This window comes from Pseudorasbora parva, chromosome 14, assembly GCF_024679245.1.
Source record: "Pseudorasbora parva isolate DD20220531a chromosome 14, ASM2467924v1, whole genome shotgun sequence".
NCBI lineage: Eukaryota > Metazoa > Chordata > Actinopteri > Cypriniformes > Gobionidae > Pseudorasbora > Pseudorasbora parva.
The window spans coordinates 17,273,248-17,297,610 of NC_090185.1; the positions used below are offsets into that span (position 1 = coordinate 17,273,248).

Consider the following 24,363-nt stretch of genomic DNA (forward strand, 5'->3'; position numbering starts at 1 on the left):
ATACAAATAAAAAACTATAAAATATTTATATTTAGTAAATAAAGAAAATATGCCCTTTTTTATTTTGATTGCAACATTTAATCTGGGGGGGGGTAAAGAAAATATATATATTATAATTAATGTACATATGAATGATATTGTATCAAATCGATAAATCGCATCCAAAATAAGTATATATATAACTTTTTTTTAACTTTCCTGTAGCTCAACCAGTAGAGCGTGGCGCTAGCAACGCCAAGGTCATGGGCTCGATTCCCAGGGAAAGCAAGAACTGACAATAATGTAAAATGTGTACCTTGAATGCAATGTAAGTCGCTTTGGATAAAAGCGTCTGCTAAATGCATAAATGTAAATGTAACTTATTTTGGATGCGATTTATCGATTATATGTGTGTGTGTGTGCCGGGTATAATTATAATGCATATATACATACACACTCATTTATGTATACGGTATAAATATTTGCATGTATATTATGTATAGCATTTATATTATACATAAATATACATTTTATACATAATAAAACACATTTTTAAATATGTAATTTTTTTGTGTACGGTGTATATATATATATATATATATATATATATATATATATATATATATATATATATATACACACACACACACATAATTATACACAGTACACACATATATGCAAACACAAATTTCATTTTGTATTAGATTAATCGATTTGACAGCACTAATTTGAATATAGAGATAAAATAGTGTATATTAGCTGAAAAATATTAACATACTATTTTTTTAAACCAATTTTTTTTTACTAAACCCTATTTTTTAATAATTAAAAAAATAAAATTCCATTAAAATATCAAATCAAATGCATTTATATATATATATATATATATATATATATATATATATATATATATATATATATATATATATATATATATATATAATGTCATAATACTGTACATAATACATAATGCATTATATATAAACAAATTGTAATTATGAGGAAAAAAAATTAAAACACATACACAGTCAGTACAGTACAGGTAGAGAATGTAAAATAACTAAAATAAACGCGGCTGTTTCTTTAAGTGAGAAATAACGAATATGAAGAAAGGTTGTCGCTCAAGGTCATGATGACAGAAAGATGTGGTCTACCAAGAGAAGACATTCCTTAAAGAGCTGCCAATCACAAGTACATCCCTTATAGGCACTGGTCCAGTTCTCATACACCAGCTGGGCCGCCGTCCCCCAACGTCTGTCCACAGGGAACCGCTCGGCCCTTTAGAAAATATTACATTTCCAGCCCACGGCAGGCCTTTTTTCCAGCTCTGCTTCTGTCTTCTTACTAAACTCCACCATTCATCACTGCTCAGCTGAAATCGCCTCAGGAAAAGCTCTTATTAAAAACGAACCCGGATAATATTTCTCAATCAAAGTCAATTAGGGGCCCCCTGCTTATATCTGCTTCCATTTAATACAGTTGTAGAGAACTAGAAGAATCCCAGCGTTACGCTCTACAAATGAGGACTGTGCGATTTCAACACTTTATTTGCCCTCGGATTAACACCTGAAACTCTGGCCATCCAAGCGTGCGTTCAGGTCTCTGGATTGAGATCTTATTTAAGGCCGTTTTCACACTAGAGCTACTGGAGCAGATCTGAGCGAGTTCAGTATGAAAGAAGTCGCAGAAGGAAGCGTTTCTGACAATAAGTTATACATAATGTTTTATGCATTGCATACTTAAAGGGTTAGTTCCCCCCAAAATGAAATTGATGTCATTAATGACTCCCCCTAATGTCGTTCCACACCCGTAAGACCTCTGTTCATCTTCAGAACACAGTTTAAAGCTACACTGTGGGATATTTTCCCCCATCTAGCGGTGAAAAGGTTATATGACCATCCAGTGAATATTAGTTTCTGTTCCTCTCAATTCTGATTTCGTTTTAACTCCTACGGTGGCCGATTTAGTCCAAGATTAACATGGCAATCCCCCTCTTCACATTCGACACGGTGCCATCGAGTGTTAAAACGCGAAAGGCAAATCTTGAATTTATGGGTATGTCCCTCTTTGGCTAATGTACTTTAAAGATGGAGGGGCAACATGGCGACCAGCATTCGAACCCCTCACCCGTATGTATTTTCAATGGCATATTATAAACTTACCAGAATACTTTATTACTTGAAAGAAGTAAATATACACTAATAAGCAGTGTTGTGCAAGTTACTTCCAAACTGTAATATATTATAATTCCTTATTACTGCTATTTAAAAGTAATTCTTTACATTACAATATTACTGTCTCATAACAGTACTCATAACATTCTAAGATGTAGGCTATACCAGAGAGCATTTTACATCCAGTAGAAGGCGATATGATGAACAATAATGACTGTGGGCCATCCAGGCTAACATTAGAGAAATGGCTCAAGACAATGCAAGAAATCATGACAGACAGAATCAGAAAACGATCCAATTCTGTTATAATATCTGGGAATAGCTTCTGTTCATAGACACAACAGAACTGTGTGTAAACTCTAAGTTGACAATATGCCCATTAGTTATTTTCTTATTGTTGCGACATCGATAGAATTTCGGTTTTAGACAAAGGACTGCATTTACATTTGACTATTAGCCTACGTTCTTGTTCTTATCTGTGATTAAACTCTCAGCAATGCGCATCCATCTAGCGAATGTACAGTAGAGATGTGATGGTGGGGACATTTTCCCACCGGTGGCTCAGCAGCGCGAAACTGTACCGAGTAAAATATTACTGAAAATTCATTAGTAATGCCTTACACTACTGCGTTACATAAAAAAGGAATATGTTACTGTAATGTATTACTTTTGTAATGCGTTACTCCCAACACTGCTAATGAGCACATATATTTTTGAAATAACTAAGTGTTTTTAGCTAAGAATAAACTAAAAAAGTTACACAATGTAGCTTTAAGATATTTTAGATTTAGTCCGACAGCGTATCTAACTGTAATAAGTAAGGGATAATGTACACCCAGACGGTTGTTATCGCAGAATAAACCCCTTCAGAGTGATGCTCCGCTTCGCGTCGGGGTCCTGATCACTCTGGCGGGGTTTATTCTGCGATAACAACCGGCTGGGTGTACATTATCCCGCTTATTACACAGCTACTAGTCTCCAATAAATAATTATTAGACACAAAATATTGTCTTTCTTGAGATTAAATATTTTATTAGCTCTTACGCAAAGCTTCCGCGAAGGAAAACAGTTCCAACCTGCTTTAAGCCTTTATCTATTGCTGCTAAATGTTGAAAATGAATGCTGAAAGGGTTAGTTCACCCAAAAATGAAACCAAGCCTATGATTTACTCACCCTCAAGTTATCGTAGGTGTATATGACATTCTTCTTTCAGACAAATACAATCTGAGTTATATTTAAAAAGTCCAGGCTAACGTTAATCCAAGCAGTTGTTGTAGTTGTGTTTGAAGTCCATAAAAAATGCAGCTGTCCGTCAAATAACGTGCTCCACACGACTCCGATGGGTTAATAGAGCCTTCTGATTCGAATCGATGCGTTTGTGTAAGAAAAATATCTATATTAAAAACGTTATAAAGGAAACCTGCCTTGAAGTCTTCCATTGAAACCCACGGCTGTTTAAGCCACAAGATGGCGCCAGCGTTAAGCATAGAAGTTGTACCGGTCAAGATAACTCGTAGTACCCGTATGAGCGGTTGTTATCTGGAAATAACATACCGCTGGAATGCGCGATTGACCAATCAGAATCAAGTATTTCACAGAGTCGTGTAATAACCTCAAATAAAGATTCAAATGGTAATGAATCAGCAGATTGATTCACGATTCGGATGATTCAATCCGCTGATTCATGACCGTTTGAATCTTTATTTGAGGTTTGAAAACAAACGTGGAAGAGAAGACTGATGCTGAATAAAGTCGTAGTTTTTGTTATTTTTGGACCAAAATGTATTTTCGATGCTTCAAGAGATTCTAATTGACTAACTGATGCCACATATGGACTACTTTGATAATGTTTTATTCCCTTTCTGGACATGACAGTAAAGTGTGCCTACACTTAGATCCACTGTCGGACTGAATATAAAATATCTTAACCTGTGTTCTGAAGATGAACGGAGGGCTTACGGGTGTGGAACGACATTAGAGTTAGTCATTAATGACATCAATTACATTTTTGGGTGAACTAACCCTTTAAATATTTGGTGTGAGGTTTGAATATGATACTTTATTAAAACTCATGACTCTCATGAATTACCAAACACGCAAGTGCCGCGGAATTAGATGCTTTATCACAGTATTCACAAGGTGTGACATCAATATCATGAATATTCAGTAGACTTCAGCTCTAGGGGTGTTTGGGTTTATAGTCCTCTGTACCTTGTCGTAGACGTAGATCCTGTCCGTGTTTTTGCTGGCACAGAACTTCAGACAGTCGTACACACAAACAGACTCGTCCGACTCCTTTTGAGTGTGATCTTCATTAGCTATCAGAGAGAGGGAGGGAGGGAGACATGATGGGAAAGTCGGAATGACTAATAAAAGAAAGGGAAAAAAAGAGAAGAGGGCAATGAGAGGACGAGAGGAGCGGATGATCATTATGCTCCATGCCGACGACTGATAAAGGTCAGGTGGAGCGCAGCAGAAACGAGTGCTCTAACGACGCTAACGAACGCTAGATTCAGCAGGTATGGAGTGACCTGAAACCATCCCGCTGTTCTAAGAAATCGGATTTGTCCAGATTTCGTCCCACAGAGCCGTTCTGCATTCATTTGGGTCAGGCTCGCTGTAAAGGCGCCCCATGAGGCTTAGTTACCAGAACCCTACCGTGGACTAAAATAGCCGAGCCGTCGCCGGCTGGCCAATCGCGCCATGTTATTAAAGAGCCATTATGCGTACTGTATGCTGGTGGGAAGCTGGGATTGAGTGTGTGGTACCGTAAAGGTGGGTGTTCAGACAAACCCAGCAGTGTCTGGAAATTGCACTCTTTATAAGAATGGTGAACGCTCGTCGATTGTCTAGCTTTAAAATGGCCTGTTATTATCCGTATTTCATATAGACATGCTCTTAGCTCCAGTGACGCAACTGGGAAATTGTTCTAAGAAGGTAATTTTGTCATTGAGGGTTCCGTCCGTCTGTCCAACAGTCCATCCATCTATCTATCTATCTATCCATCTGTCCATCCATCTATCTATGTCTGTCTGTCTGTCTATCTATCCTCTATCCGTCCGTCCATCTATCTATGTCTGTCTGTCTATCTATCTATCCTCTATCCGTCCATCCATCTATCTATGTCTGTCTGTCTGCCTGTCTATCTATCTATCCTCTATCTGTCCGTCCATCCATCTATCTATGTCTGTCTGCCTGTCTATCTATCTATCCTCTATCCGTTCGTCCATCCATCTATCTATGTCTGTCTGCCTGTCTGTCTATCTATCCTCTATCCGTCTGTCTGTCTGTCTGTCTGTCTGTCTGTCTGTCTGTCTGTCTATCTGTCTGTCTGTCTGTCTATCCTCTATCCGTCTGTCTGTCTGTCTGTCTATCTGTCTGTCTGTCTGTCTGTCTATCTATCTATCTGTCTGTCTGTCTGTCTATCTATCTATCTGTCTGTCTGTCTGTCTGTCTGTCTGTCTGTCTGTCTATCTATCTATCTGTCTGTCTGTCTGTCTGTCTGTCTGTCTGTCTGTCCATCCATTACATAAATATTTTATTACTTTACAATATTATTTTAATGTGTTGCATGCTTAAATTGATTTTTTCTTTTTAAATATTTAATTGATGAAAATGTTTTTTTATTTATATTTAACACAGTATTAGCTCTTTCCCATGCAAGAGTTTTTTTTTTTATGTTGCCAGTCACCGCTAGGGTTTTTGACCATTTTCACAAAAATGTAATGGCTTATAGAATATTTTGTTTTATAAATATCCGAGCATGCAATATATCAAAAGAAAGCGCTCTTCTTTAAAAAAACAAACAAACAAACAAAAAACGTTTTATTCTAGCTTCAAGCATTCTTTTTTTATCAACACTTGAATATGGGTAAGTTTCATTAAAAAGGAAAATTTTGAACAAAAAGCTGAGAAAATCATGTTTTTGTGAAAGACTGTATCCAGATCAGATTCAGAGCAATGATCAAACACGGAGGGAGGAGATCGAGTCCATCAACACCCCATAGCATCACAGTCCTGTAGCTAATTCCATTCAGTAACATTAGATAGTTTTGATTTATATGATGTTTAATGTTGATGATCACGTTATTTTACATATGCATATGATTACATACGATCACTTGTTTTACTGCATCTTCCGCATGTGTTTTAAGGAAATCCAGTACTCATTCAGAAGATGTGTAATAGGGCCCCCTAGCATCTAACGGTGAAAAAAATGGAATTCCGTAAAGTTCTGTGTTTGGCACGGAAAGAGTTAATCTTGTAAAACATCCGTTCACCTTCTGAAGTTCGTGATGAATGTTTTAGTTCATTTCAGTTCTTCATATCAGTTATTAGCAATTAAAAACAATCAAAACAATATTGGTGGAGTTTTGGTCATAAACAAACAAACAATATTGTAACAATCTAAAGTAAAAAAAAAGAAAAAAAAGAAGAGAATCTACATTTAGGGGTGAATGATTCCTTTAAAATGTACTGAAAGTGACGTCAGCGTGTTTGGAACAGACCTGGATTACTAATAGAGACAGGTTGTGGGGTGACTTCATCACTTCGTTGCATTTCTTGAGATATATTCAGGTGCGTTTCCACCTCATCCTGATTGGCCTGTTGGCTTGGAAATGCACGTGGAGTCTGTGGGGTGCTGGGGGTGTTTGGTTCACTCTGGTCGTCTGAATCAGAGATGCAGATGGTAGTGAGCAATGTTGAAGAGGAGGATGAGGGGTGATCCGGTAATGACGAAGGTGGGCTAAGAGCTGAGAGAGAGAGAGAAATAGAGGATGAGTTACATTGTCAAACTAGGTCCAACCATTGTCAACCACATTTTATGACACAAACGTCTGGTTAAACTGATACTTCACCTAAAAAAATTTAATTCAGGAGAGAATTTTAAAGTTTGAGCGTTTAAACGACCAAATTGTCCTATTATCTGCCGAACCATCCCTTTACTTTGGGCCTTTGACTGGCGAGCTCATACCCAGAGAGGGCCGTCACAGATCTCCGCAGTCGTCTGATGTGAAGGACATGAACGCGCGCCGGCGTTAACGTCGAGCACACTGAGCGAGGAACAGATGCTGTCTGTTTTGCGTTTGACTGATTTCCTTCCCTCAGACAAGCAGTTTCACATCTCTCTGCCATATGGCGCCACGGGACACGGCGGGGAAAAAAACACGATCTACATTTAAAGCCTCCCTTGCGCCCTTCCATCTCAGAAAAGCATCTTTATGATGTTGAGGCGCTGAAATGCATTATCTGTATTTTAGCTGTTGTCTCACCGTCTCCCCACAGGGACGATTGTCAAAAAAACGTGACAGGACGCTCCGTCCGCGATGACGGAGTTTTGATGCGGTTTATTTGGATCTGCGGGGCTGTGGAGGAGTTTGATAATTGCGACTGTCTTCCTTCCGAGGCCGCTAATGAATTTCCACACCTCTGATTCGCTCGTTTGCCGTCTTTTTTCGGATTCTGCCGCTCTTCTTTTTCACACCATCCCCTCCGAGCTTTCCGTTACCCTTTCTTTCTTTCTCGCCCCTCTCCTTCTCACTCTCGCTGAAAGGTCTCGTATGGATCTTCTAAAATGTCAGCTGAATTTGTGAGAAGCCGAATAAAAGCTCCACTGCTGTGCTGTCTCTTAACGAGCGGGCTCGCAGAAAGAAAGCCAGACACTAGCAGAAAACAACTCCCGCTGCGTATCTGAACCCTTATCACTGTCTGGAGTGCTCTACGGTTCCACCTTTGTGGCCGCGGATCTGTAACAGTCCAGGACGGACGGATAAAAAGCCCTGCATGCGAACTCTCGGCGCTTTCATTCTGAAAAACGAAATGCAGAGAGGTTGTTCAAAGGTGCAAACGATCAGACCGAGGACCGCTGTGAATAATATGCAGAGCATGCAACGTTTTCAAAACATGAAATTGGATGATATTGGAATGAGTTGTGTAAATTGGGGCAATTTACATTGACGCCACCTTTATGACCACATATCTGTAAAAGTCAAGGGCAGACAGGTAAAAAAAAAAAGGCTGTATTTGTAAAGGCTCGCTTTCTTGATCAAATGGAAGGAAAAAAGGTTTGCTGAAGGTCTAAGTGAATAAACTGATGTGACTGGGAGGGATATAAGAGGACAGCAGTACATGAAAGAATTTTTTTTTCTGCAAATGTATTACATTTGTGATCATGTAACTGGGCAGATGGTTAAAAACTAAAAAACTAAAACGTATATATTTCTGCAAACTTAGGACTGCAGATCTATAAAAGTACAGGGCAAAGGGCTAAATCTTTACTTCACTATAGTCTAAAATTCCAAAATAATAATTAAAAAAAAAATCTAATTTATATATACACACACACACACACATACATACATATACACACGTTTTTTTGTTTTTTTTGTTTTTTACGAAGGTCCAAACAGATGGGCTTTTAAGGAGAGCAGTAAATTAAATAATAATATTATTTACATATTATTAAAAATAAACATTTATGGAGATGTATGATTGTAGACATGTGAAACAGTGAACAGCTAAATGTCACTCCACTCTAAAAAAAATCTTTAAAAAATTATAAATTATTATTATTATTTTAAAATGATATATACATTTTAAAAATACACAAAAAACATTGTTTTCTGAAGACATTTTTGCATGACGGGAGTATTTTAGAGGACTGCAAGTGAATAATTCAGATCATTCTGCAATATTTTTTCCCACTTCTCCCTCATAAATTTACCATGGCAGGATGTAAATGCTTTCTGCGTTTGTTCAAAGAGCGACAAGAAAGAAAGAAAAAAAAGGTTTACCAAACATCCAAAGGCCAAGCTGATGCATGATGGGAGATTTCAAAGGACTACAGTGAATGGTGCGCGGAACGCACTGAAAGGTTTGAAAGCATAGAGTCGTGTAAATATGTGCTATTTGCCCATGACAGTGTTTAGATCGATATTTCTGGTGTCTGATTTTACGAGTCTGAAAGTTGCCTGGATTCTCTCAGAAAACTAATCTCGAGTGAAGTCTTGACATACCGTCGCTGTCGTTTTCAAATCACAGCCTTTCACTAGTGCTTTGATGGGTGTGTGTTGAGTTGACAGAGACAGCGCACCGCTTGTTTGTTTTTTACGCTTCAAATTAAGCTGATAGTCACACAGAATCAGATATTTGCTGCAAATGATTGATCTACAATGATGTGGTGTCAGCGTCGGGTCTGTTTTTTTGTGTGCGCAAGCAAGTGCTGTGAGTGAGAAAGTGAGTGTTGTTTAATCAACGTTTGTAATATTTTTAATAGGGCTGTCAACATTAAGGCGTTAACACGCGTGACTAATTCAAAATCCTTAACGCATTAAACATTTTTTAACACAAATAACGCAAATTACTGAGGCGTTGACGTAATTTACGCCCTGCGGTTAGATGATCTTAGAAGTGGGGAGTTTATCACACTGAGCATCTACAATGGCGCGAGCACCTGTAACTCTGGTAGGGGGAAATTTCTATTCTAACACCTTAACACAGTTTCGCTTCTCTGTTTGTGATCAGATCATTTAAGCCGCTAAACTCCAGGAAAGTTTTTTTAGTCCAATGATCCTCATATCATTGGGTTATTTTGTGTCCTTTTTTTTTTTTAGAAAGAAACCAACATTTACCTGGATATAGCAAGATATGGATATAGAAAATGATGACAAAATAAACGTGTTAAACAAGATAAATGACGCTTGTTTCATTTCACGTTAAGTATGTGATTAAATCGCACAAAAAGGGCGCAATTAAATAAAAAAAATCTACTCACAAATTCTTAAGTAAAGATAATGGATATGTTTAAGCTTTACAGTTACTGATTTAGCTGCAGTCACTGTGGCAGTAACCTACCATAAAAATCTGCATAGCAACACCTCTGGCAACCACTCAGAACACCCTAGCAACCACATAGCAATGTGTTAAAGCAATGCAGAACACCTTAGCAACCGCTTAGCAATGCCTTGGAATTATGCCGGTGAGTTTTGCATGGCACCATCTAGTTTAGTATAATATAGATATAATATGTTAAAATATAATATATAATATAGATATAGATATAATGTTATAATATAGTATAATAAAAAATAAATAATAAAATATTAGTATAAATAGATGATACATTCCTGAAAAACTAAGTGCAGATTTATAAAAGTACAAGGCAAACAGCTAAATGCCACTACAGTCTAAAAATACAAAATAAAGAATAATAATAATAATGAAACACTTGTATATTTTGTAAACAAAAAAAAAGTAATTATAGATGCAGTTTTTAGAAAAGAAAAAATATATTAATGAGTAAAAAGATAAGGATTATAACATTTAAAATATATACACACACACATATACACACACGCACACACATATATATATGGGCTTGACATTAAGCATGTTCATGTGTTTAAGTAAATCGTTCATTCACTTGTCTGAGTAAAATATGTGCTTGTCCGGGAAAAAAGTTTAATATTTTTTTTATTGTGTGTGTGTGAGCCTGTTTATGTGGTTTATGAGGACACAAATTTGTATAACTACATGGGTATTACACTGGTATTACTCTATAAATGTGGTTTATGAGGACATATCAAATGTCCTCATAATTCAAATGGCCTTAAAAACATACTAAATGATGTTTTTTTGAGAAAGTAAAAATGCAGAATGTTTCCTGTGATGGGTAGGTTTAGGGGCAGGGGCAGTGTAGGGGACGTTTTATACGGTTTGTACAGTATAAAAACCATTACGCCTATGGAGAGTCCCTGTAAACCACATAGACCAACATTGTGTGTGTGTGTGTGTGTGTATTGTGTGTGTGTAACTATAATTTATTCTGAAGCAATATTCTCACCAGTGTTCAATCAGCTTTGACATATTTAAATCTGCATATTTATGATTTTTTATTTTTTTATTGAAAGTGCAAATTAGTACCATTTCTATTAGCTGTTTCACCTATAATCTCTGTTTTGTGTAAACAATGAGAGACGTACACGCGCGAGAGATCCACTTCCAGCGCTTTCCGCACTTGCGCAGACTAAAGCCAGAACGCGCGAATGTCACAACAGGAAAAACGTACGCGCGCCCTCGGATCAGTCGGACGTAGTGGTGTACAAGAGGTAAACACGATATAAATACTGTTTGTTTTCTCACACAAACCGCTCGTTTCGTGTCTTAGGCCATCAGTGTGTACTTACGATGGGGGATTGGTTAATTTGGACTTCTCTGTGTATGCTCTTTGAGGTGGTGACCATAGACCTGCATTATGTGAGGCACAGACAAGAACGGTTTGACCTAAAATGATCAAAATTAAAACTACTGGAGAAACAAATACTCCTACATCTTGGATGCCCATGAGGTAAGCTAAAACATATCAAAATTTAATTTCAAAGTGAACTATCCCTTTAAACACTCTAGTGTTGTAATTTCTCCTCGAGAGGCTGCACGAGCGTCAACAGCGCGACCTTGTTATCGTCAGTTCATCATATATTATTATCCACCGCTATCGATCGCCACTTACACTAAATTAATGCACAATCATTCTTGCATTTTGGTGATTTGCTAGTTATTTTTTTGTTTTAATCAGGCTCTTGTCCGTCGGGCAAGGAAAATTCTTTCAATTGTCCCTTCAAAAAATCCACTTGTCCCGGACAAGCGTTAATGTTGAGCCCTGTATATATATATATATATATATATATATATATATATATATATATATATATATATACAGTCTTGTTCAAAATAATAGCAGTACAATGTGACTAACCAGAATAATCAAGGTTTTTAGTATATTTTTTATTGCTACGTGGCAAACAAGTTACCAGTAGGTTCAGTAGATTCTCAGAAAACAAACAAGACCCAGCATTCATGATATGCACGCTCTTAAGGCTGTGCAATTGGGCAATTAGTTGAAAGGGGTGTGTTCAAAAAAATAGCAGTGTGGCAATCAATCACTGAGGTCATCAATTTTGTGAAGAAACAGGTGTGAATCAGGTGGCCCCTATTTAAGGATGAAGCCAACACTTGTTGAACATGCATTTGAAAGCTGAGGAAAATGGGTCGTTCAAGACATTGTTCAGAAGAACAGCATACTTTGATTAAAAAGTTGATTAGAGAGGGTGCAAAAAATGATAGGCTGTTCAGCTAAAATGATCTCCAATGCCTTAAAATGGAGAGCAAAACCAGAGAGACGTGGAAGAAAACGGAAGACAACCATCAAAATGGATAGAAGAATAACCAGAATGGCAAAGGCTCAGCCAATGATCACCTCCAGGATGATCAAAGACAGTCTGGAGTTACCTGTAAGTACTGTGACAGTTAGAAGACGTCTGTGTGAAGCTAATCTATTTTCAAGAATCCCCCGCAAAGTCCCTCTGTTAAAAAAAAGGCATGTGCAGAAGAGGTTACAATTTGCCAAAGAACACATCAACTGGCCTAAAGAGAAATGGAGGAACATTTTGTGGACTGATGAGAGTAAAATTGTTCTTTTTGGGTCCAAGGGCCACAGGCAGTTTGTGAGACGACCCCCAAACTCTGAATTCAAGCCACAGTACACAGTGAAGACAGTGAAGCATGGAGGTGCAAGCATCATGATATGGGCATGTTTCTCCTACTATGGTGTTGGGCCTATTTATCGCATACCAGGGATCATGGATCAGTTTGCATATGTTAAAATACTTGAAGAGGTCATGTTGCCCTATGCTGAAGAGGACATGCCCTTGAAACGGTTGTTTCAACAAGACAATGACCCAAAACACACTAGTAAACGGGCAAAGTCTTGGTTCCAAACCAACAAAATTAATGTTATGGAGTGGCCAGCCCAATCTCCAGACCTTAATCCAATTGAGAACTTGTGGGGTGATATCAGAAATGCTGTTTCTGAAGCAAAACCAAGAAATGTGAATGAATTGTGGAATGTTGTTAAAGAATCATGGAGTGGAATAACAGCTGAGAGGTGCCACAAGTTGGTTGACTCCATGCCACACAGATGTCAAGCAGTTTTAAAAAACTGTGGTCATACAACTAAATATTAGTTTAGTGATTCACAGGATTGCTAAATCCCAGAAAAAAAAAATGTTTGTACAAAATAGTTTTGAGTTTGTGCAGTCAAAGGTAGACACTGCTATTTTTTTGAACACACCCCTTTCAACTAATTGCCCAATTGCACAGCCTTAAGAGCGTGCATATCATGAATGCTGGGTCTTGTTTGTTTTCTGAGAATCTACTGAACCTACTGGTAACTTGTTTGCCACGTAGCAATAAAAAATATACTAAAAACCTTGATTATTCTGGTTAGTCACATTGTACTGCTATTATTTTGAACAAGACTGTATATATATATACACGGTATATAAAATAAATACTTATTCATATTACTTATTATTAATATTAGTATATGTAAGTATTATTATTACTACTTAAATATTAGTAAGTGTATTAAATAAAAGAAAAATAATTATACATTTATATACGTATTTATTTAATGCATATTATTAATGCATATTATGCATTTCATACATTTATATATATATTTTTTAAATATGTACATTTTAAAATTATTATTATTCTTATTATTATTATTCTTATTATAATTAACAGGTTTCAAGTCCTCTTTCACTTACATTAAATGATAAAAGCGTAGTGAGAAGCTTTTGCTAAACGTCTCTTTTTGGTGTTCCAAGAAAGAAAGTCATACGGGTTTAGAGTGACATGAAGGTGAATAAATCATCACAATTTTCTCTTTTAGTTGAACCATTCCTTTAAAGAACAAAGAAAACGTTTTACGTGTATGTGTGTACAGACTGTGGCTTTCAAACACACACAGAGATGTACGCGTGTAATAAGACAGCAGCAGCTGGCCTGCTATGTGCTTATATCTCTGTTTGATTTTGCATCACCGGGCTGTTGTCAGAGGACAGCCTGACGATCTGATCGATGGCATTGGAGTTGATGGCGAAAACAAAGCTTACGAAGATTTCACAAACTTTTCCAGCGGTGACGCTGAATGAAAGCGGCATTCTTGATTTGACAGGTGCCAAAATCCATTCCGCCTCACCGTGGCCGTGATAATGAGTCATTTTCAATCTGATCTATTTCTGTCGTTCACTGTGCACACCTCCTTTTTTCTCTTCAAAACATTTCGGTCTGTTGTTCTTTCGCATTTGGATTCTTCTGCAACTGAGGGGAAGGAGGTTTCAACATCGCTTTACTAAGGATCAGGGCCTCGGATCAGCCGTGCTTTTATAAAGCCGATCAAATACAAAAGGGGTCCAAAAGTCTGAGACCAAACTGAAAATCTGGGGTTCAAAATCTAATTTAAAGCTGTAAATAAACAACATTTTAGGATTTGAGTCCGGCTGTCGCTAACACAAAAGAAATTCCTAAACTCTAACCCAATTAAACACAATTTTCCTCAACAAACCACAAGATTTGAGGCATTATCCACGTCAATAGCATGGATGAGTTAAGCACATTTAATGTTTAAATACAGGATGATGCTTTAATATGTTGATGGAAATAAAACTGACAAATGTAAACATGTTGGATGTATGGTTCATGTGCAGACATCACCTTTCTGCATGTTGCGTGGACTTTCACACATCTCACAGCGTAGCAGCAGTCCGCTGTTGGAGAACGTACACGACGAACAGTTCCACTTCTGATTGTGGCGCGGGGCCTGAAGTCCTGCTGAGAGTCTGCGGGGGGCGCACAGGGGGCTCTTCTTACCCCCGCGTCGCGACAAGGGGCTAACCTGCCTGAAGCGCTTCACCTGCGGGGAAAAATCCTCCCCCTTGTCGGCCTTCAAATCGGAACTCTGGATCTCGGGTGTCCGAATAGGCTCCGCCCCCTTTGGTAATTGGGGAAGAGGAGATCCGTCGGAGGGTGAATCTCCAGATCGCTTCCTCTTTTCTTTGTTCACAGAGGGGGAAAAGAACGATCGGATGTCATGCTGCTTGTCCTTTTCAAACTGTGGCGGATGGGAAGAAAAGGAAAAAATGAACGCTTTTCGTGAGTCAAACTTCATCTCATGACAGCAAAGTGATGAAACCACAGACACTTCTGAAAGAAAAGCACTTTGAGAGATTCAGGTTTCCACGACTGGATAATGCGAAGCCTAGTCATGTTTAGGGATGTCAAATGTGGCAGTTGTGACATTAACAATGTTGATTCAATAAAAATAAAAAAAATGAAAATTTTGAATTTCACACCACATTGTTTTAGTGTAATTTGTGAATTTTTGCATATAGAACATCCACATTTTTTTTTTGCTTTGACAACCTTAGTCACTTTTACGAAACTTCTTGTGGCGATGCAAATTTTTACATACGTGAGAAAAGAAAATTCCATCTTTGTCGTCCTCAGAGTCACCCTTCATGGTCTCGCTTGGCGTCCATGCCTGAGCGAAGTTCAGAAAGTCCCATTTCTCTTGGTCCCCCACCTCAGCCTTCAAATACTCTTTCTTTCCATTCAGAGCGCTGCCCGTAACCGTTTCCTGTCCAATATAATTTGTAAGAATCTCAGCAAATGAAAGCTAATTATCCAAACAAGCCCTTATTTTACACTCCAAAGCTTACAGTAGATATTGTGTTCCCTCTTTATTTAGTCCCAAGACGTTATATATTGGTTATTTTGGCTAGTAGTTTGGAAAACTAAGTCTGGAAACTAAGTTTCCACCAATTCAAAAGTGTACATTTAAAGTAAAGTAATCTATAATAATGTTCACAAATTTGTTTTGAGTGCATCTATGAAGGAAACATTTTCCCTTATCTGAAGCTTAGAAACTGCTGATCTACCTTTCTGTTGAGCATGGACCACATGACGGTGTCAAAGGTTCCTTTGGCGATGAGGTAGTGGATGTGTACGGTCGTGGTCTGTCCTATGCGATGTGCTCTATCCTCTGCTTGTTTGATTTGTCCTGGGTTCCAGTAGAGTTCGGCAAAGACAACGTGAGACGCAGCCGTAAATGTCAAACCCTGAGTGCAAGTGGATACATCATACAGCAATATTTACATGTCACTCGAAAATACAATACAATAAGTTATTATGGTTGGCACGCTATTGTTTACACCTAGTATTAAGATGCGTTTTGGTCGATTTGATGACAAGTAGACGAGGGAAACATTGCTGTTTACACCTGGTGTTTAAATTCGTCTCTTTTGTCCACTTTCAAACACTTCTGTCCTGATTTCTTTGAGGGAAGGGTCTACGGGCGGGTAAATGTATGGGTTTGTTGAACGAAATACGCTCAAGCAATGAAACGCATTATGTCAGTAGGTGGAAGTAGGCGGTCTTTTAGTGGTTGTTCGAACAAATTTGACCACATGAAAGTTTGCAGAGCATTCCAGTCGAATGCGTTTTCGACTACCTCTGGAAGTGATCGAAAGTGGTTAAGCTCAAAATGTTTTAGACCACTACTACTGTATAGATGAATGTTACAGTGTTTACGATGTGGAGATGAATACAATGGTTACGAGTTTGAGTTGTTACAAGGTTGCGAGATGTACTATATTGATGAATGTTACAATGTTTACGAGGTGGAGATGTCACAAGGTTGCGAGACACGATAGATGTATGTTACAATGGTTACGAGTTGGAGATGTCAAATGGTTGCGAGATGTACTCTATAGAGGAACGTTACAATGTTTACGAGGTGGAGATGTCACAAGATTGTGAGATGAGATAGATGTATGTTACAATGTTTACGAGGTGGAGATGTCAAAAGATTGTGAGATGAGATAGATGTATGTTACAATGTTTACGAGGTGGAGATGTCAAAAGATTGTGAGATGAGATAGATGTATGTTACAATGTTTACGAGGTGGAGATGTCAAAAGATTGTGAGATGAGATAGATGTATGTTACAATGTTTACGAGGTGGAGAAGTCACAAGGTTGCGAGACGTACTCTATAGATCAGGGTTCCTCAAACTCTGTCCTGGAGGGCCACTGTCCTGCAGAGTTTAGCTCCAACCCTAATCAAACACACCTTCCTATGATTTTCTAGTGATCCTGAATACCTTGATTAGCTTGCTCAGGTGTGTTTGATCAGGGTTGGAGCTAAACTCTGCAGGACAGTGGCCCTCCAGGACAGAGTTTGAGGAACCCTGCTATAGATGAACATTACAATGTTTACCAGGTAGAGATGTTACAAGGTTGTGTGAAGTGTTTCAAACAAACTTACAATGATTACGAGGTAGAGGTGCTACAAACGTGCAAAGTTTAAGTGCGAGATTTACAAAACTGGGGTATGGCACGGTTGTGAACATTGCTTTTCAGTTTGAGTACTCAGTACCTGTCCAGCTGCCTGTATACTTAGTATGGCCACACGCGTGTCTGGATTATTCTGAAAACGATGCACCAGTTGGATCCTCTCTGCAGATGGAACGCTGCCATCGATGCGGATATAACTAGCCTGTAAAAGAGAGAGCCCAAAGTATATTCATTTTAAACATTTTTATCCCTTTTTTAATGTGTAAAATCTTTTTAAAGAAATAAAAATTAAACCTACAAATCAAAATCAACTCAAAGCATTGTAAGAAGTATCGAAACCCATCATCTATCAATCAATGCCATAAAGAGTTTCGCAGATCCTTGGTTGCTCAGAGAACATTAGCGCACTCAAGTCAGAACTTGCTGGGAACTCTTTAGTTGTTTCAAGTACATTGTAGGCATTATCGTCTTCCTACCGTCATCTGATAACTGTAAAACACAGGTGAAGCGGTGTACAACACCTTTTTCTCTCTCCGCCTGGCAGAACTTCAGAACTTTTCTCACCCGTGTTAATTTTAGCTTCCTGCCAAACATTTCTACCCATCTCTCGCTTGGGGTGCAAGGAGCGTGACAGGTGTGAGAACGCAGGGAGCGCACACGCTGCCCCGTTCGCATGCGATCACACCTGCTGGTGCGAGGCCCCCTCTTTCCCATAAGATTCATAAGCACCAATTAACGGCAGGCAGGATGGATAAAAAAGGAAGAAAATCTTCACAGTGTCTGGGATCAAACGTCTGGCCAGAGAGTAGCGAAACAAGAAAGTGAGAGAGATGGAGGAAAAGAGAGGGGGCTGGGGGCCAAAAAGAGGAGGAAATTGACAAAACAAGCTCTCATTAAAACAGTGAGACATCTGTGAAGACACCGTGTCGGCAACCAGCCGCGCTCTTTAGGGTGCAAAGTGTTTTTAGCGTGCGGTTGTGTGAACAGGGACAAAAAGAACGGATCGTGGTGAAAGATGAATCAACAGCTCTGATGAAGTGTCTGTTAGGCAACAAAAATGGATTTGTCAAGTGATGCAGTGCAAGTTTTGGGCCGACACGATTCAGCAGTCCTGGCACCAAAGTTTAAGATGGATTTGTCTGACCTGGATCAATGAGTGAGTTGAATCTGAGAACTGATCAGTTCGATTTGTAAATGAATCATTCAGACCTTTTTGTGAACTGGACCAACTGATTCAATCTAAAGATCTAAGCCAAATAATGGAGCAAATTTTTATAGCTTTAATTTCATGCTTTTTCATAACCCTATTAATTGAATACATTTTGGTAAAAAACTTGGTACTGAATCATTTTATGTAGTTAAAAAACAACACACACACACTAAATGATTAATTTTCTAATCGGCCTAATCAGGTTCTCAAACTCAACTTTTTAATGGAGGAAATTTTATTGAATCGCTTGATCCAGTTCACAAAACAAGTCTGAATGATTCATTTCCATCCAGACTGATCTGGTTCTCACACTCAACTCGCTTTATAACAAAAGAAAAAAATCCTGATTTGTTTGATCCAGTTCACAAAATCATTCGGATCGATTCATTTACAAATCTGACATATCAAGTTCTCAAACTCAACATGCATTTAACAAAAGAAAAAAAATACTGATATGTTTGATCCAGTTTTTAAAAAACAAGATTCATTTACAAATCTGACTTATCAGGTTTCTCAAATTCAACTCACTGACTCAAAGATCCAACACAAAAGAATGTCTAATTCATGAATCAGACATTACTCCAAGAACTCTAACGAAAGCGCCTATGAGGATGGATGGATGTCAAGATGATTTCATAAGACTTGAATTGTATCGCACACGCAAGGGCTGAATAGATGATTTTTATTATACATTTATGAATCTTTCCAACGGCACAGTATTCCAATTTTCTGTAAATGTGTTCATCAGAATTAAGTCGTTTTGCTTTAGAACAACAGGGGCAAGTAAATGATGACTGAATCAATGTTTTTGGATGTTTTTTTTATTTGTTGAAATATAACATTATGTATATAATGTTATATATAGTTCAAAAACACAGACCCACTTGATTGACAGCAAGACTCTGACCCATTCTTTTGCTGTAAGAATGAACCAGTGCCCTACTGAGGGAATGTGTTAAAGCAAAGAATGAACTCTACGCAGGGAATCAACACGCTCTCCTTCACCTCCTTTAGTCCTGTCAAGCCCTTTCATTCTGTTTTTTTCTCTTTCACACAAACACTTTTTTTGGCCTTATCTCTCATTCAGCTCACACACAAATACACACCTCTCTTTCTCTCTCTGAATGGGTCAGTGTGTGTGTGTGTGTGTTGGGATGGCGGTGTGACAGGCTCTGCTGCTGGCTGATTTAATGAACAGTGTGTAGGTGCTGACATACTTTTGCTTTCACTAGAGTCTCAACGCGTACACACACACACACACACACACCTACCTTGGCCTCGATGACAGCCTCGGTACACGCCTGCAGCATGCTGAGATGATGAGCAAAGACCAGAAACTTTAGCTGTTCGGTCTCCAACATCATCTTTATGTAGTCTTTCACCGCTCCTGCCTGAGAGAAACGGAAAGAAAGAGAAAACTAAAAAAAATAAAACATATTGTGATCCAGTCAGGAAATGGCATTTAGGAATTTCAACTAATATGACACAAAATGAATTTTTTGTGTCCCCGAAAAAACGGGTAATTTATATACGCTACTGTTCAATGTTTGGGGTCGGCATTCTGCTCTTCTGCTCAACAAAGCTGCATTTATTTGACCAAAAATACAGTAAAAACAGTAATATTGTGAATTTATTCCTGTGATTTCCCTGTGAATTGTCAGCATCATTACTTCAGTTATCGTCACATGGTCCTTCAGAAATCATTATAAAATTTGCTACAGAAACATTTATGTCGTTTAATATTTTTGTGGAAACCATGATGCATATTTTCTTTGATAAATAGAAGGCTAAAGAATTAAAGTCAAAAGAACAGCATTTACTTGAAATAGAAATCTTTTGTAACATTGTAAATGTGTGTGGTCCGGGTAAATCCTACATTATGAGGACAAAATGTCCCCACAAAGATGGCAATATCTGACATCCTTGGTCATGTGGGGACATTTTTTGGTCCCCATGAGGAACAGCTATAAACAGGGGTGCATAACTGGTGGTAAAAATAAACCATGCGCACCAGGAAACATGGAGGGAAGCGCTTTTGAGTACCAACATTTTTGCGGACAGGGACACATTTACAGGGACACATTCACATTTAGAGTGTGTCTCTGGCAAGATAGAGATCATGATGACAAGTGTGTTCATTAATTATTAATTGTGCAACAGATCGCAGTTGATCCATAATCCGTACAGACCAGGCCCCACGGTTCGGCACGCATGTGATTTGCAGATTAACTGTTAAGTTTAACCATCATAGAGTGAACGTTTTTTGTCTTGTTAATTTACACATTCAAACGATGTTAAACGCGGAAGGCGAAAACCGGGACTCGCGCAGCTGCACACACCCGAAGCGTGCGCGCGATCGATCACCGAATTGACACCTATTTCACGTTTACTTGCACTAGAATTGTCACATACACACAAAAAGTTTCTAAATACCCCTCTCGACATGCTGAGTTCAAATGCTCGTTTCTATGAAAAACAATGCTACAGCCAGTTATTCTACTTTGAAATGTGCGATCTGTGTCGGAATGTCAGTTTTTCTTTTGGTCTGTGCAATAACGCACCTTGCCAGTTTACCCAATAGTATTGCAAAAGCACAGTTTACCAGTTGGCGGAAAACACAGGATATTACTGCCATGAAAACCAGCAAACAAACCGGGTCACAGATCGCAGACTCGACCGAAAAATCCTCAGCATCCATCAAATAATCTCTATAAACACATTAAAACGTGGATAAATCAACTCAGCAACTTACAGCGTGTAAGTCTCCTTGCTTTCCATTGGCATTCCTGTTGCGTGACCTTAAACTGGCAACCCGCGTAAGTGTCGAGTCTGAGGAGGGACGGGGGAAACAATATTCTGAACTTGGACTGCAGTGCCCATTTCAACCATTAACTCTCAATCTTACATACAGCACCTTTAACGTGACAGCAGGCTAATATGCAGAATAAATATGCTAACCATTGATGTATGGGATAGGACAATGTATAGCAAAGATACAACTATTTAAAAATCTGGAATCTGAGGTTGCAAAAAAATCTAAATATTGAAAGAATGGTTCTTAGCAATGCATATTACTAATAATAATACATTTGTAAAATATTTACAGTAGGAAATTTCCAAAATATCTTCATGGAATATGATCTTTACTTATAATTCTAATTTTAATTTTGACCCTGTAAGGGAATTTTTTTAACAAACTATAACAAAACCATATAAGGTGTTTTAATTATATTAGGCTTATCTAAGATGTTTTTGTTACATATAACGGGAACTCTTAGTTTTCTGTAGTAAACACATTTTTGTGTGATAAAACTTTGATGCTCTTCTTAATAGAACTAGTGTGTGCGTTGTCTGTAGCCTTGAACAAGTTCTCGGAAAGTTTTGTTTTCACTTAAGGTGTGACAGCTGCAGATAACACCAACTAAGGAGTTTGTTATGGTGTTTTTTGTGTTATTGACTAAGAAGCCCTGAATCGAGAGGATAAAAGAACGAGTGAGGCTACCACTTTGTCTTTCCTGACTGCAGACCTCTGTATGTCCGAATTGACCTTCTTGGCAAGAATAAAAGCTTTTAAAGACACTTTGCTTGGGTTTTCAATTCCAGCTTCACCATGATAATTATTAAAGTTTCTTTTTTCCATGACAACCCAGACAATGTATTGTTGGCTATTGCCACAAATATAGCCGTTTTGTGGTCTAGGGTCACATCTAGCTGTAACAAAAATGAACCTAAACTTAATTTCTACAGTGAACAAGTAGTGTTATTTTACATTTAGGCAGCTTGTAGGATAAGTGTGCCGCCTAAAGTGTGAGCTCAAAGCAGCATCTCCAGTTGCTCCCTTAAGAACCAGAACAAAACAGGTATGTGCACCCCGGCTATAAATCAGACTAAATTATGATTTTAATGTAAACAAGCAGAAAATGTTCTGTGATGGGAAGGTTTAGGGTTAGGAGATAGAATATACAGTTTGTACAGTATAAAAATGTATATGGAAAGTCCCAACAAAACATGAAAACACAATGTTTGTGTGTGCTTGTTTTTGTGAAATATCAGTACACAAATGTGTATAATGACATGGGTATTACAAGGAGAGAGTGAAACATAAGGACATTACCCATGTCCACATTTTTCAAAATGCTTATAAATCATACAGGATGAGTTTTTTTTTTGTTGAGAAAGTAAAAATGCTGAATGTTTCCTGTGATGGGTAAGTTTAGGGGCAGTGTAAGGGGACAGAAAATACGGTTTGTACAGTATAAAAACCATTACACCTATGGAATGTCCCCACATTTCACAAAAACAAACTGTGTGTGTGTGTGTGTGTGTGTAATACACCCTAGCAACCACATAGCAATGCCCTGGCAATCTCCCTTGCAGCTTCTGTAAAAATCTAGTCATTCATTTAATTATTATTTATTAGACATGAGTGTATTTTATAATATTGCAGTTGCCGTGTTTCATAACAGCAATATACTATGCATGTTACTGTAATTTACCACACTTAAAGGGGTTCTGTCTGGCCAGTTTAATCGCAAATTTACTTTCATCCTCCAATACCTGCTTTTCCCTCTCCAAATAGAAAAGACATGAAACCCCTCAAAATCCTTAAACTTTGAGATGAACTCGACGGCTAATGCCCATTACGGCAAGCGTACTTGTTAAATGAACAGCGTATCGAGTCATTTGCGAGTCCTCTTTTCCTGAGTTTCAAAGCTGCGCTCGGGTTTCTCATTACTGAAGAGTTTTGCCTTTTTAATATCGCCTAATTGGCGCCCAAAACTGTCTGTGAAGGAGCGCAAAGGCTTTTTTTACAGCCTCAAGTGTACGTGTGTGCGCGGTGGCTCCGGCTCACTCATTTTCGCTTGGCAAAAACAGCGATTTCAAAAAGTGACACCATTCCTGACACCGCACATTTCTGCCCTGAGAGAGCGAGAGGATATCATCTCAGCGGCAAACAATAAATGAAAGAGCGAGCAGGACAAGAGCAGCAGGGGCCAGAACACACGGGTTTGACAAATTAAAAGAAGAAAAAAACACACACACACACACACACACACGGTGGCACGTCGGGGACGCACACTGCTTTCACACACGGGCTGGTTTGATGTACACACACGGTGAAAAGCTTCATTCAAGACATGCTGTGCTCAGAGGAAGATATAAAGAGGTTGTAATTCGAGAAGAAAGAACGTCCGGCATTGGTAGACTCTGCTTTTATATGACAAAAACCGTGCAAAGTCACTTTATCGTCCGAGCTGTGACGTTAAAGTTCGTCCGAGTGATGCAAAAATCACAAAAAGTTGCGGCAGGTCTCGCCCGGAGCTCATAAAAACACCTTGTTAAGTCTCTGAAACAGCGAGATCTGCAGGAAAAGATGTCAGGCAATCAAAAAGGTCAGCATTAAGGTCGGCTCAGCGCTGGACCGGCCCCCCCGGAGCTCGTTCCCATGGCAATGCCGCGGTGTTTGATGTGGAGAACAGAAGGGCTGGTTGCCATGGTGGTCGTTAGCGGCGATATCACGCTGTCCCTCATCGTTAGAGGGAACGAGAGCGAGGGAAACTCACTGCAGATGGCCGTTACTCTGATGGCATTCAGAAAAAGAGCTCGAGCTGAAAAGAGGGCTGACGTCCTTTTCCCGTTTACACACAAACCGTAGATAGCAGATCCGAGGTAGATCGAGTACGTTTTGTTTTAAAGGAAGGTTTGGTGAGGAGAGGCGTGATGTTACTTTTAAAGTGGTCAGACTTGTGATTTGTGGCTGATGGTTTCATAATCTTGCATTGAAGTCATAATAATGAGAATT

At 38.6% G+C, this 24,363-nt stretch overlaps 1 protein-coding gene across 3 annotated transcripts in view; it reads right to left on the reverse strand.

The window, feature by feature from the left end:
• The window catches only part of zranb3 (zinc finger, RAN-binding domain containing 3), a 71,267-nt gene that overhangs the window by 12,882 nt on the left and 34,022 nt on the right, over window positions 1-24,363 (reverse strand). For all 3 annotated transcript variants that reach the window (XM_067415700.1, XM_067415702.1, XM_067415701.1), the window contains 7 exons: window positions 19,832-19,951; window positions 17,433-17,552; window positions 15,935-16,114; window positions 15,469-15,633; window positions 14,712-15,108; window positions 6,662-6,907; window positions 4,365-4,471 (listed from right to left, as the gene is read on the reverse strand). In XM_067415700.1, the coding sequence (XP_067271801.1) occupies window positions 4,365-4,471; window positions 6,662-6,907; window positions 14,712-15,108; window positions 15,469-15,633; window positions 15,935-16,114; window positions 17,433-17,552; window positions 19,832-19,951 (1,335 nt within the window). The remainder of the gene's footprint in view (window positions 1-4,364; window positions 4,472-6,661; window positions 6,908-14,711; window positions 15,109-15,468; window positions 15,634-15,934; window positions 16,115-17,432; window positions 17,553-19,831; window positions 19,952-24,363) is intronic.